Raw genomic sequence first — 13,117 nt, forward strand, 5'->3', positions numbered from 1 at the left:
AAATTGCAACATCTTTAAGCCTCTATCTGTATCTGTACCGGTGGTGGAGGGGTCAGGGCAGGGGTGGGGTCAGAACGGGGTTGGGGTAGGATCAGGACAGGGTTGGGATGGGGTCAGGATGGGGTTGGGGTGAGCAGGGACAGGGCAGGGTTGGGTTGGAGTGGGCAGGGACAGGGCAGGGGTGGAGTCAGGACAAGGTTGGGCTGGGGCAGGGACAGGGCAGGGGTGGAGTTAGGACGGGGTTGGGCTGGGGCAGGGACAGGGCAGGGGTGGGGTCATGACGGGGTTGGGGAGGGGTCGTGACAGGGTTGGGGTGGGCAGGGACAGGGCAGGGGTGGGGTCAGGATGGGGTTGGGGTGAGGGCAGGGACAGGGCAGGGGTGGAGTCAGGACGGGGTTGGGATGGGCAGGGACAGGGCAGGGGTGGGGTCATGACAGGGCAGGGGTGGAGTCAGGACGGGGTTGGGGTGGGCAGGGACAGGGCAGGGGTGGGGTCATGATGGGGTTGGGGAGGGGTCGTGACGGGGTTGGGGTGGGCAGGGACAGGGCAGGGGTGGAGTCAGGACGGGGTTGGGATGGGCAGGGACAGGGCAGGGGTGGGGTGGGGTCATGAGGGGGTTGGGGAGGGGTCAGGATGGGGTTGGGGTGAGGGCAGGGACAGGGCAGGGGTGGAGTCAGGACGGGGTTGGGATGGGCAGGAACAGGGCAGGGGTGGGGTCATGACAGGGCAGGGGTGGAGTCAGGACGGGGTTGGGGTGGGGTCGTGATGGGGTTGGGGTGGGCAGGGACAGGGCAGGGGTGGAGTCATGACAGGGCAGGGGTGGAGTCAGGACGGGGTTGGGGTGGGCAGTGACAGGGCAGGGGTGGAGTCATGATGGGGTTGGGGGGGGTCGTGACAGGGTTGGGGTGGGCAGGGACAGGGCAGGGGTGGAGTCAGGACGGGGTTGGGGTGGGGTCGTGACGGGGTTGGGGTGGGCAGGGACAGGGCAGGGGTGGAGTCAGGACGGGGTTGGGGTGGGCAGGGACAGGGCAGGGTTGGGTTGGAGTGGGCAGGGACAGGGCAGGGGTGGAGTCAGGACGGGGTTGGGGAGGGGTCGTGACAGGGTTGGGGTGGGCAGGGACAGGGCAGGGGTGGAGTCAGGACGGGGTTGGGCTGGGGCAGGGACAGGGCATGGCAGGGGCGGGGTTACCTCGTCTCCAGAACAACATAAGCAAAGCTACATCAGGGTAGGTGGGATACTATAACAACATTGGACACATTGTTATACTATTCCACCCACCTTAATGAGGATCCCTTTGGCGTGGCGATCCCGTAACCTTTGGAGTCCAGGTTTCCTCCCACTTTCATGGTGTCGCAGGGCTTTCGCTGTTCGATGTACTCGTTCATGGTGGATTCCAGGAGGTAGGCGTACTTCCCTTTGGACTTGCGGACCCTCAGAACGCCCTCGGCGGTGGTTTTCACAAACACAGAGGGCTCCGCGCTGCGCATGTACGTCCACATTTTATCGAACAGGGCGATTTTGGAACGCTGGGTCAGAGAAAAGAGACACAGTTTGATTCCTAAAGCCCACAGCCGTGTCACCTGTGTTGTGCACGTAGAACCAGGACACAAACCAGCACGTCTGACATATTCTGATGCTATGATTTCACAGCTGCATTGTGTGTGTGTGTGTGTGTGTGTGTGTGTGTGTGTGTGTGTGTGTGTGTGTGTGTGTGTGTGTGTGTGTGTGTGCTACTGTGGGCGGTGGGAGGGAAAAGGGTCCTATGGTAAATTCTTGTACATTTACTGTAAATTAGCAAGTGGGAAGGAGGAGGGTCAGAGGTTGTTCAGTGAATTTATTTCGTTGTCGCTATGATTTCTATCTTGTATTTTATGTGATGTTACTGCCTATCTTGTATTTTATGTGATGTTACTGCCTATCTTGTATTTTATGTGACTTCTGGATGCTACAGATCAGCTAAATTCTACACACTTCCCACAAATGAAATGAAATGAAGTTCGATATGAAGCGATTCAGCACCGAACACACATGGAGAGGAACATGGAGAACCATGAAGCAGACACATCATCTGAACCCGAAGACACGGCCACTCACCCTGAAGAACTCTTTGGTGGAGCCGGAGTCCAGAGTCCCGTAGGCGATCTCAGTCTGTTTGGCGAGGTCCTCTGCGCTTTCAATAGGAGACACCATTCTCTCCACCGTCAGGAAGGCAGCCAGGTTGGCCGTGTAGGAAGAGATGATGATCAGCGTGAAGAACCACCACACACCACCCACGATACGCCCTGACAGAGACCTGGTGGATCAATACAAACCAGAACCCTGTCACACGGTTCTGTTCTGAGAAGGAAAAGTGAACACACGCCAGCGTCAGCGTAAAGACTAACGGGATGAGGAGGGTTCACTTTTCTGTGCTTTATTTAAAGATGATAATGAAGCCTTGGAAAGGGTCATCCCAAAGTTCCCTCGATGGATTTCCCTTCGGAGTTTAAGACTTTTCCACTCCATTCAGTGTAGCTCAAGTCTTTCATGTATGAAGTGGTACGATGCCGTTTCTTATTTTCTTGTCCGTCTCTGTTCAGTTTAGGGTTAGATGGACTACAGGAACATAGACCTGATCCCCTTTTGGAATTAAGTTACACTTGTTTTAACTGAAAACATGGAAAGATGAGGTAAACTGATGAAATGAAGTAGACTTCCTTCCTCATGTGCAGCATGAAACACCAAAAGGCCTGACAGTTAAACCAGCTGAACCAGTTGTGCACAGGTTTGTGAAGGAGACTGGGTTAAGAAATTAATTAACCTTCTGTATCTCATACTAACATGGAAAGAGCACTAAGATGGAGGAAGGTCAGAGGTCAAAAAGGGTCAAATAATTCCTCTGTGAAATATTATCTTCACAGAGATTTGAAAAACCAAAAGCTGCCAGCTGTTTCCAGCCTGCACCTTTGTGAGATTGATAACTGCTGTTTATTCTCTTCGCTATATTCTGCCCAAACCTCTTCATTTGTCCTGCTGATGGCGCTATTTTCTGTGCTTACTTCACTTATCGCTGTGTTATAAGGCACCAGTTATTAACTTGGAGCCCAGAAAGCATTTTTTTGTAGTGAGTTTGTTAAATGATAGTTTTACTTTGAACAGGGTGATACTTGTATCATTAGGGAGTACTTCAGGAGCAGTGGCCTACCTGGGGGAGATGTCACAGCCCTGCCTCATGAAGGCACCCAGTGAGAACCACAGGCTGTTGAATATCCCAAACTCGTTGGTGGACTCGTTGGTCTGAATCTGGCCGTCCTCGTACTCCTCAGTGTGCCACTCATATGGGCTGAAGCGGCTGACTAGAAAAAGAACCACGCTGACGCCAATGTAGGCGAACACAATGCACATCCAGATCTCATAGGCCAGGGGGTCTAGGAAGGAAAAGACGCCTGGCTTGGACTTCTGGGGCTTCTTGATCATGATGGAGATTCCCAGAGACATGAAGGGCTTGGAGAAGTCAATCACCTCCTCCCGCACCAGGGTGATAGTCAGTGGGGCCACAGCAATATCTGCTTTCTGTCACAACACAGGAAGAGCAGTGGAGCAGCTGACATTCAGTGAAGATGAGGAGGTGAAGATTTCTTTCCCAAATGCTGCAACATTTACAGAAGGAATACCATTTGTAATTAATGCCAGCCATGACTCCAGCATCTCTCTACCAGGTCTCCAAATAACACTGCTTATGTTGTGTCAGGTGTTTGAGAATCATCAACTGGGTCTTCTGCCCATCAGACACTCGGAGATAATGGTCTCTGGACTGGCCATTCCACTTGTTTTACCTTGTCAGGTTTGGTTTGTGCTGCTTGCTGTGTGATGCAGTAGTGCAGTATAGATAGGGTGTGTGATGCAGTAGTGTAGTATAGATAGGGTGTGTGATGCGGTAGTGTAGTATAGATAGGGTGTGTGATGCAGTAGTGTAGTATAGATAGGGTGTGTGATGCGGTAGTGCAGTATAGATAGGGTGTGTGATGCGGTAGTGTAGTATAGATAGGGTGTGTGATGCGGTAGTGCAGTATAGATAGGGTGTGTGATGCGGTAGTGTAGTATAGATAGGGTGTGTGATGCGGTAGTGCAGTATAGATAGGGTGTGTGATGCGGTAGTGCAGTATAGATAGGGTGTGTGATGCCGTAGTGCAGTATAGATAGGGTGTGTGATGCGGTAGTGTAGTATAGATAGGGTGTGTGATGCGGTAGTGCAGTATAGATAGGGTGTGTGATGCGGTAGTGCAGTATAGATAGGGTGTGTGATGCGGTAGTGGAGTATAGATAGGGTGTGTGATGCGGTAGTGCAGTATAGATAGGGTGTGTGATGCGGTAGTGCAGTATAGATAGGGTGTGTGATGCGGTAGTGCAGTATAGATAGGGTGTGTGATGCGGTAGTGGAGTATAGATAGGGTGTGTGATGCGGTAGTGTAGTATAGATAGGGTGTGTGATGCGGTAGTGCAGTATAGATAGGGTGTGTGATGCGGTAGTGCAGTATAGATAGGGTGTGTGATGCGGTAGTGCAGTATAGATAGGGTGTGTGATGCGGTAGTGGAGTATAGATAGGATGTTATGCACACCATGCTTGTTGATATATTTTACTCTTATTTTATTTCTTATTTTATCTTTTATTTGTATTCATTTCTCTTTTTCCTGTTTGTATTTGTTTCCATTTTCTTGTTATCTTGTTAGTTTTTAGTTTGTTTGTTTTTAGTGGTTTTTTTATTTTTTTTACTAGAGCGTGAGTGTCTGTAGTAGAACCCAATTTCCCTTTGGGGATGAATAAAGTATTCTGACTCTGATTCTTTCAAACCGTGTACCCATTTCAGAAAGACTGGAGGGAGCTAGCTTAGATTTATGTTGTAGTGAAAGATGAGATGACTCCATTTAGTTTTTCTACTACTACTACTACTACTACCACTACTACCACTACCACTACTACTACTACTACTACTACTACTTTCGGCTGCTCCCGTTAGGGGGCGCCACAGCGGATCATCTGTTTCCATCTCTTCCTGTCCTCTGCATCTTCCTCTGTCACACCAGCCACCTGCATGTCCTCCCTCACCACCTCCATAAACCTCCTCTTTGGCCTTCCTCTTCTCCTCTTCCCTGGCAGCTCCATATTCAGCATCCTTCTCCCAGTATACCCAGCATCTCTCCTCCACACATGTCCAAACCATCTCCATCTTGTCTCTCTTGCTTTGTCTCCAAACCGTCCAACCTGAGCTGTCCCTCTAATATACTCCTTCCTAATCCTGTCCTTCTTCATCACTCCCAATGAAAATCTTATCATCTTCATCTCTGCCACCTCCAGCTCTGTCTCCTGTCTTTTCATCAGTGCCACTGTCTCCAAACCATACAACATAGCTGGTCTCACTACCATCTTGTAAACCTTCCCTTTAACTCTTGCTGGTACCCTTCTGTCACACATCACTCCTGACACTCTTCTCCACCCACTCCACCCTGCCTGCACTCTCTTCTTCACCTCTCTTCCACACACCCTGTTACTTTGGACAGTTGACCCCAAGTATTTAAACTCATATGCCTTCGTCACCTCTACTCCTTGCATCCTCATCATTCCACTGTCCTCCCTCTCATTCACCCATAGGTATTCCGTCTTGCTCCTACTGACTTTTATTCCTCTGCTCTCCAGTGCATACCTCCACCTCTCCAGGCTCTCCTCCACCTGCACCCTACTCTCGCTACAGATCACAATGTCATCTGCAAACACTGTTGTCCACGGAGACTCCTGCCTGATCTTGTCCATCCATTTAGTTTTTATCAAGACAAAAAGGATGTGATGTATTGTAAATATTACATAACTATATTATAGCCCATACCAACTATTGTGATAATTCATTTCTTATGACAAAGGAAAGCTACTCCTTCTAGAAATGGATTTCTTACAAACTTTTTGGAAATGTGTATGTGTTATTAATGCAGGCATGCATGTGGTAAGGTGACAGATCTTCACAGATGTGAGCACTTATTTTAATGACTTCCCCATCAACCTCCAAACCAAAGATACTGCAGTGGTTTATGTTCATTATACATTTATCCCGAGGCATTATTAGGTCTTCATTATGTCACCCAAAAAGGTCAAATATTTTGCTTTACCATAAAATGTTCCATAATTTAACCTCGCCACTGAAGATGCACAAGCACATGCATTTCAAGTGCTGTTCCCAAGCCTGGATGAATGTGTAAGCCCGGATGAATGGGGAAGCCTGGATAAATGGGGAAGCTCAGATAAATGGGGTAGCCCGGATAAATGGGGAAGCCTGGATAAATGGGGAAGCCTATATGAATGGGGAAACCCGGATAAATGGGAAACCCGGATAAATTGGGAAGCCTGGATAAATGGGGAAGCTCGGATAAATGGGGAAGCCCAGATAAATGAGGAAGCCTGGATGAATGGGGAAGCCTATATGAATGGGGAAACCCGGATAAATGGGGAAACCCGGATAAATGGGGAAGCCTGGATAAATGGGGAAGCCTGGATAAATGGGGAAGCCTATAGGAATGGGTAAACCTGGATAAATGGGGAAGCCTGGATAAATGGGGAAGCCTATATGAATGGGGAAGCTCGGATAAATGGAGAAGCCTGGATAAATGGGAAAGCCCGGATAAATGGGGAACCCTGGATAAATGGGGAAGTCTGGATGAATGGGGAAGCCTAGATGAACGGGGAAGCCTGGATGAATGGGGAAGCCTGGATAAATGGGGAAGCCTGGATAAATGGGGAAGCCCGGATAAATTGGGAAGCCTGGATGAATGGGGAAGCCTGGACGAATGGCGAAGCCTGGATGAATGGGGAAGCCTGGATGAATGGGGTAAGCCTGGATAAATGGGGAAGCCTGGATAAATTGGGAAGCCTGGATAAATGGGGAAGTCCGGACGAATGGGGAAGCCTGGAGAAATGGGGAAGCCCGGATGAATGGGGAAGCCTGGATAAATGGGGAAGCCCGGATAAATGGGGAAGCCTGGATAAATTGGGAAGCCTGGATGAATGGGGAAGCCTGGACGAATGGCGAAGCCTGGACAAATGGCGAAGCCTGGATGAATGGGGTAGCCTGGATAAATTGGGAAGCCTGGATAAATGGGGAAGCCCGGACGAATGGGGAAGCCTGGAGAAATGGGGAGGGTTGCGTCAGGAAGCTAAAATGTTCCATAATTTGGTAATCACTAGATTTTACTAACTGAGATAAAGAGTGGACACATATAAATAAGTTGCTACAATTGGACATATGTGTGTATATGCTATATTATATATATACGCAGGATATATATGTAGATGCTGATCTGCTATCTAAGATGTTGTTTAGCATTGTTAGTATTAATGTTAGGTTTAGGATTGTTCTGTTCCCGACTGTCTGTCCGTCCGTCCACCTTTCTATCTATCTGTCTATCTGTCTATCTGTCTATCTGTCTATCTATCTATCTATCTATCTATCTATCTGTCTGTCTGTCTGTCTGTCTGTCTATCTATCTATCTATCTATCTATCTATCTATCTATCTATCTATCTATCTATCTATCTATCTATCTATCTATCTATCTATCTATCTATCTATCTATCTATCTATCTGTCTGTCTGTCTGTCTGTCTGTCTATCTATCTATCTATCTATCTCGTATCTATCTATCTATCTATCTCTTTTACTCTAGCCTGACGATGTGGGGTTTTTTTACCCTCTTTGCTGCTACCTACACCTGACTTTCCCTTCAGAGATGAATAAAGGTTATCTTACCTAATTTATTATTATCATTATTACCTGTCTTACTTATTTACACTCTCCAGCCTGACGATGTGGGGTTTTTTTACCCTCTTTGCTGCTACCTACACCTGACTTTCCCTTCAGAGATGAATAAAGGTTATCTTACCTAATTTATTATTATCATTATTACCTGTCTTACTTATTTACACTCTCCAATTCATTAATCAAAATGATGTTTAAGACCTTTCCCCAAAAGAAGGGTGGCTGTAGCTCAACTCACCCCATACACCAACTCTCCAACCATTCCATTCCAGATTTTGGTCTCTGCGTCCCTGGCTCCGTACTTGCCGTCGCCCACTATCTTCAGTTGGTACCTGAAGCCGCAGTGCTTCGCTATCTCGGCCGCCAGGTCCACGCAGTACCCCTCGTAGCGGTCGTTGTCCATGAAAAGGTCCGCGTTTTTCTTCAGCATGACGTACGGGGCTTCCTGAGGGGCACATGAGACGAGGCACATGAGAAACCTCACTGTTCAGCACAGGAGGTTTGAGTCCCCGTGGGAAGAAACATTTAGCATGCTACCTGCTTGCTACATGATGGAGCAGGACTCCATGATCAGCGCCCTCCCACTGCTTTGGCAAATACCATATTAAATACCTAAAAATAACAACTGTTCCGTTTTTCCACATCTTCCTTCAAAACAGAAAATGAAATGACAATATTCTAACAAATGTTTTTCCTGTAACAAGGTTTCTGAATACTAATTTGAATTTCCAGCTCCTTGGACAGGCATCCATAGAATTTAGCAGTTTTCATCTTCCTCCCGTTAGCTCAGTAAAACACAAACTGACAGAGAATTCATTGTTTTTATCAAAAACAACTTCTTGGGAATATTGTGCTATACCAGGATGGTGGTGACGATGACTGTTTTGTTTTCCATTCCAGTTGTTTCATTTGCAAACACATCTGATTTGGTGACCGCCATTTTGTCCACCTCATTCCAATATCCAATCTGTGGGAAGACAGAAATCATTACAGTGAAATGGAATGACATGCTGTACGTCTGTAGAGGCTGCACACTTGGACAAACCCCAATCCCAAGTTCAAAACACCTAAAGTTCCATTAAAAGGATACGTCAAATGAAACTTGTTTGTCAAATCTGACCACGTTTTTGTCTCCAAATCTGAGAGTTTGGAGACAAATAACGACCAAACAACAATTTTTCAATGACATTTCCACACACCCCCCCCAACACACACACACACGGAAAGATGCAATGTTAAGTTAAAGCCACAATCCTGAAGATCAGGATTTAACTGGAGCCGGGGTGTGGGTCCTATGTAGATGGTAGGAAGGTGGGTGTTGTTTGACCTCCATTTAAAATGGATGAGAGTCAGCAGGGCTGTTGTGTCAGAAACAAACAAATACACCTGGTTGAACCTGAGTTTTACTTATTGATGTTGTACCGTCTGTTGTTCTGTCATACCTGCGGGTTAGACACTACAACTTCAGTTCTCCTTCAAACTCAACACGACCTGCCTTCGTCTCCCTCGTTTGGCTGCTATGATAAAGTTGGACAAAACTTTATGCCCCTTATAATTTTTCCTGGCCAAGTCCTACAAGACACCAACCATTCACATCAAATACTACTAAAATCTGCTGGATTTGGACATTCATGGATTAGTTATTGTCTTAAAGATGCGAGAGATAGACAGTAACAAAAACACATCAGTTGGCATTGAGTATTGTAGCTTTAAAGCTTAGATACTGAACATGGAACTGTATACAGAGATACCTATAAAAATGTATACCCTCATGGAGTCATATGTTGTTCAAATGAGATGTTACTTGACACGTAAATAACTCAAAATAATCACTTGAAGAACAAAAACTTAGAAAAAAATTATTAGACTTAGCCATTGCTTTGGAAGTGCACCACCCACAGTCTCACCTTTACAGGACCATTGTTCTTCAGTTCCATTATGTTTACTGAGTAGTTCACCCTCTTTCCATACTGGTCAAACTGGATGTTCCCTGTCAAGCCATCCACGCGTACCTTAGAGACATGTTGAAACAGCTCTTTACATTATTATTGAGACATGGGACATTTAAACAGGGTGTAAAACGAGATGTCAGCAACTTTAGGAAAGCCTTCAAACTGTTGAGGTGAATAATGACAGAGAAATGAGTGATTTTTTTCATTCTTCCAGGTTTTTCATTTCATTCACCTGCTGTACCAAATCTGAAAAAATCCCTGACTACATGGCTGACAGAATAGGAAACTGACAAATGCTGGAAGTATATCTTTTCATGTATATTAATTCATTCATCTTCAGCCACTTCTCCGGGGTCGGGTCGCGGTGGCAGCAAGCTAAGTAGGGCACAACAGACGTCCCATTCCCCAGCAATGCCATCCAGCTCCTCCTGGGGGATCTCAAGGCGTTCCCAGGCCGAGTTCTGGGTCTACCCCAGGGTCTCCTCCCTGTTGGCTGTGCCCAGAAAACCTCCAAAGGAAGGCACCCAGGAGGCATCCTAATCAGATGCCCGAACCACCTCAACTGGCTGCGAAGGAGCAGCGGCTCTACTCCAAGCTCCCTCCAGATGTCCGAGCTCCTCACCCTATCTCTAAGGCTGAGCCCAGACACCCTACGGAGGAAACTCATTTCAGCTGCTTATATCTGCGATCTCACCCTTTCGGTCTCTACCCAAAGCTCATGACCATAGATGAGGGCTGGAACGAAGGTTGACTGGTAAATTGAGAGCTTTGCCTTCCGGCTCAGCTCCCTCTGCACCACAATGGTCCAGTACAACGTACGCATTACTGCTGATGCTGCACCAATCCGCCTGTCAATCTCCTGTGCCATCCTACCCTCACTCGTGAATGAGACCCCGAGATACTTGAACTCCTTCACTTGAGGCAACAACTCATCCCCAACCCGGAGGGAGCAATCCATCATTTTCCAGTAGAGAACCATGGCCTCAGACTTGGAGGTGCCGACTCTCATCCAAGCCATTTCACACTCAGCTGCAATCCGCCCCAGCGCACACTGGAGGTCGCGTTCTGATGAAGCCAACAAAACCACATCATCTGCGAAGAGCAGAGATGCAAGTCAGAGGTTCCCAAAACGGACACACTCCTCACCTTGGCTGCGCCTTGAGATCCTGTCCATTAATATCACAAACAGAATCGGAGACAAGGGACAACCTTGGTGGAGTCCGACACCCACCGAAAACGTGTTTGACTTTGTGCCAAGAATGTGGACACAGCTCTAACTTTGGTTATACAAGGACCGGATGGCTTGTAGCAACTGCCCCGGTACCCCATACTCCTGCAGTACCCCCCACAGAGTGCCCCGGGGTACACAGTCGTAAGCCTTCTCCAAGTCCACAAAACACATATAGACTGGCTGGTCAAACTCACATGCCTCCCTCAGCACTCCCGTAAGAGTAAAGAGTTGGTCCGTTGTTCCACGGCCAGGGCGGAATCCGCATTGTTTCTCCTGGATCCGAGGTTCGACAATCGGTCGGAGCCTTCTTTCGAGCACCCTAGAGTAGACTTCCCAGGGAGGCTGAGCAATGTGATGCCCGATAATTGGAGTACACCCTCCGGTCCCCCTTTTTGAATATGGGAACCACCACCCCAGTCTGTCACTCCACAGGCACTGTCCCCGACCTCCACGTGATACTGAAGAGGCGTGTCGACCAAGACAGCCCAACAATGTCCAGAGCCTTCAGCATCTCAGGGCGAATCTCATCCACACCCGGCGCCTTGCCACTGAGGAGCTTTTTAACTACCTCAGAGACCTCTGCCAGGGATTACGGCGGGGCTTCCCCTGAGTCTTCAGACTCTACCTCCTCCAATGAGGATGTGTTAGCCGGGTTCAGGAGCGCCTCAAAGTGTTCTTTCCACCGCTCGACAACATCTCCAGTCTGGGTCAACAGTTCCCCTCCCCGGCTGAACACAGTCCGAGTGAAGCCCTGCTTTCCCTTCCTGAGTTGCCGGATGGTTTGCCAGAACTTCCTTGAGGCCAACCGAAAGTCCTCCTCCATAGCCCCGCCGAAGTCCTCCCACACCCGAGTTTTTGCTTCTGCGACCGCCGAAGAGGCAGCCCTTCTGGCATCGTGGTACCTGTGTGCTGCTTCAGGAGACCCTGGGCCAACCACGTCCAAAAGGCCTCCTTCTTCAGCTTGATGGCTTCCCTCACCACCAGTGTCCACCAGCGGGTTCTTAGGTTGCCGCCTCGACAGGCACTGATGACCTTATGACCACAGCTTTTCATGTATTATCTCTTTAAATGAAGAATCAGTATTTTTTTTTCTCTAGTGACCCCTAAAAGTGACCAGTAATAATTGCAAAAATATTGGCAATTGTCCCTTTGAGCAACAGTGGCCCATAAGTGACAGAACTAACACTACTAGCATCTCACAATTTTGCAAGCCACTCAACAGAGAACCAAAAAAATAAAAAATTTTTCAAGTGGAGGTAGTGAAGATGAACGTGTGAAGAGCCACAGTTTTTGTGGAAAGACATTGGAATCTAATGGCCGGAGTGTCCTCTACTGGTTTGTTTACCAAAATAAAGATTCTGGACCAGTTTTTGAAAGCCAGAAATCTCAAAAGCCAAGCTACTGTTTTCCAACTTCTATAGAACGTAGCCAGTGAGGATGCACAAGGCAGTCTTAGTGCCGGTCCCAAGCCCGGATAAATGGGGATGGTTGCATTAGGAACGGCTTCCGGCGTAAAATCTTTGCCAAATCAAATATGCGGATCATAAATCAGATTTCCATACTGGATCAGTCGAGGCCTGGGTTACCAATGACCACCACCGGTACTGTTGGCCAGCAGGGTCCTGGTGGAAACTATACTACTGTCGGGCAAAGAAGAAGGAGAGGGGGAAAGCGTGTTCAGAGGAAGCGGGAGAGGAGGAAGGGTAGGAGTATGGGGGTGAGAGTTGGAACGTTGAATGTTTGCACTATGATGGTAATGGAGAATTCTGGATTGAGTTGGGTGAAGTGGTGGAGACTGTATCCAAGGAGGAGAGATTGGTAATTGGAGCGGACTTCAATGGGCAGGTTGGTGAAGGGAACAGAGGTGATGAGGAGGTGATGGGCAGGTATGGTGTCAAAGAGAGGAATGTGGAAGGACAGATGGTAGGGGATTTTGCAAAAAGGATGGAAATGGTTGTGGTGAATATCCAAAGGAGTTGAATCAAGTGCAACTGGACTTGGTATATATCCGTGAAGACGTTTCGCCTCTCATCCAAGAGGCTTCCTCAGTTCGTGCCTTTCTGACTAGACCAAGCTGGTCTGACTGGCTGCTGATGAGACTCAGTATTTATCCTCTAGGACTCGTTGTCAGAGCTATTGATCTGTGTGGCTCT

At 47.9% G+C, this 13,117-nt stretch overlaps 1 protein-coding gene across 3 annotated transcripts in view; it reads right to left on the reverse strand.

Annotated features, from left to right (window-relative positions):
- The window catches only part of gria2b (glutamate receptor, ionotropic, AMPA 2b), a 188,221-nt gene that overhangs the window by 12,001 nt on the left and 163,103 nt on the right, over window positions 1-13,117 (reverse strand). For all 3 annotated transcript variants that reach the window (XM_056291251.1, XM_056291253.1, XM_056291252.1), the window contains exons 8-13: window positions 9,689-9,793; window positions 8,641-8,748; window positions 8,020-8,226; window positions 3,186-3,553; window positions 2,096-2,294; window positions 1,280-1,527 (exon numbers count right to left, since the gene is read on the reverse strand). In XM_056291251.1, the coding sequence (XP_056147226.1) occupies window positions 1,280-1,527; window positions 2,096-2,294; window positions 3,186-3,553; window positions 8,020-8,226; window positions 8,641-8,748; window positions 9,689-9,793 (1,235 nt within the window). The remainder of the gene's footprint in view (window positions 1-1,279; window positions 1,528-2,095; window positions 2,295-3,185; window positions 3,554-8,019; window positions 8,227-8,640; window positions 8,749-9,688; window positions 9,794-13,117) is intronic.

Source organism: Lampris incognitus, chromosome 1, assembly GCF_029633865.1.
Source record: "Lampris incognitus isolate fLamInc1 chromosome 1, fLamInc1.hap2, whole genome shotgun sequence".
NCBI classification, from domain to species: Eukaryota; Metazoa; Chordata; class Actinopteri; order Lampriformes; family Lampridae; genus Lampris; species Lampris incognitus.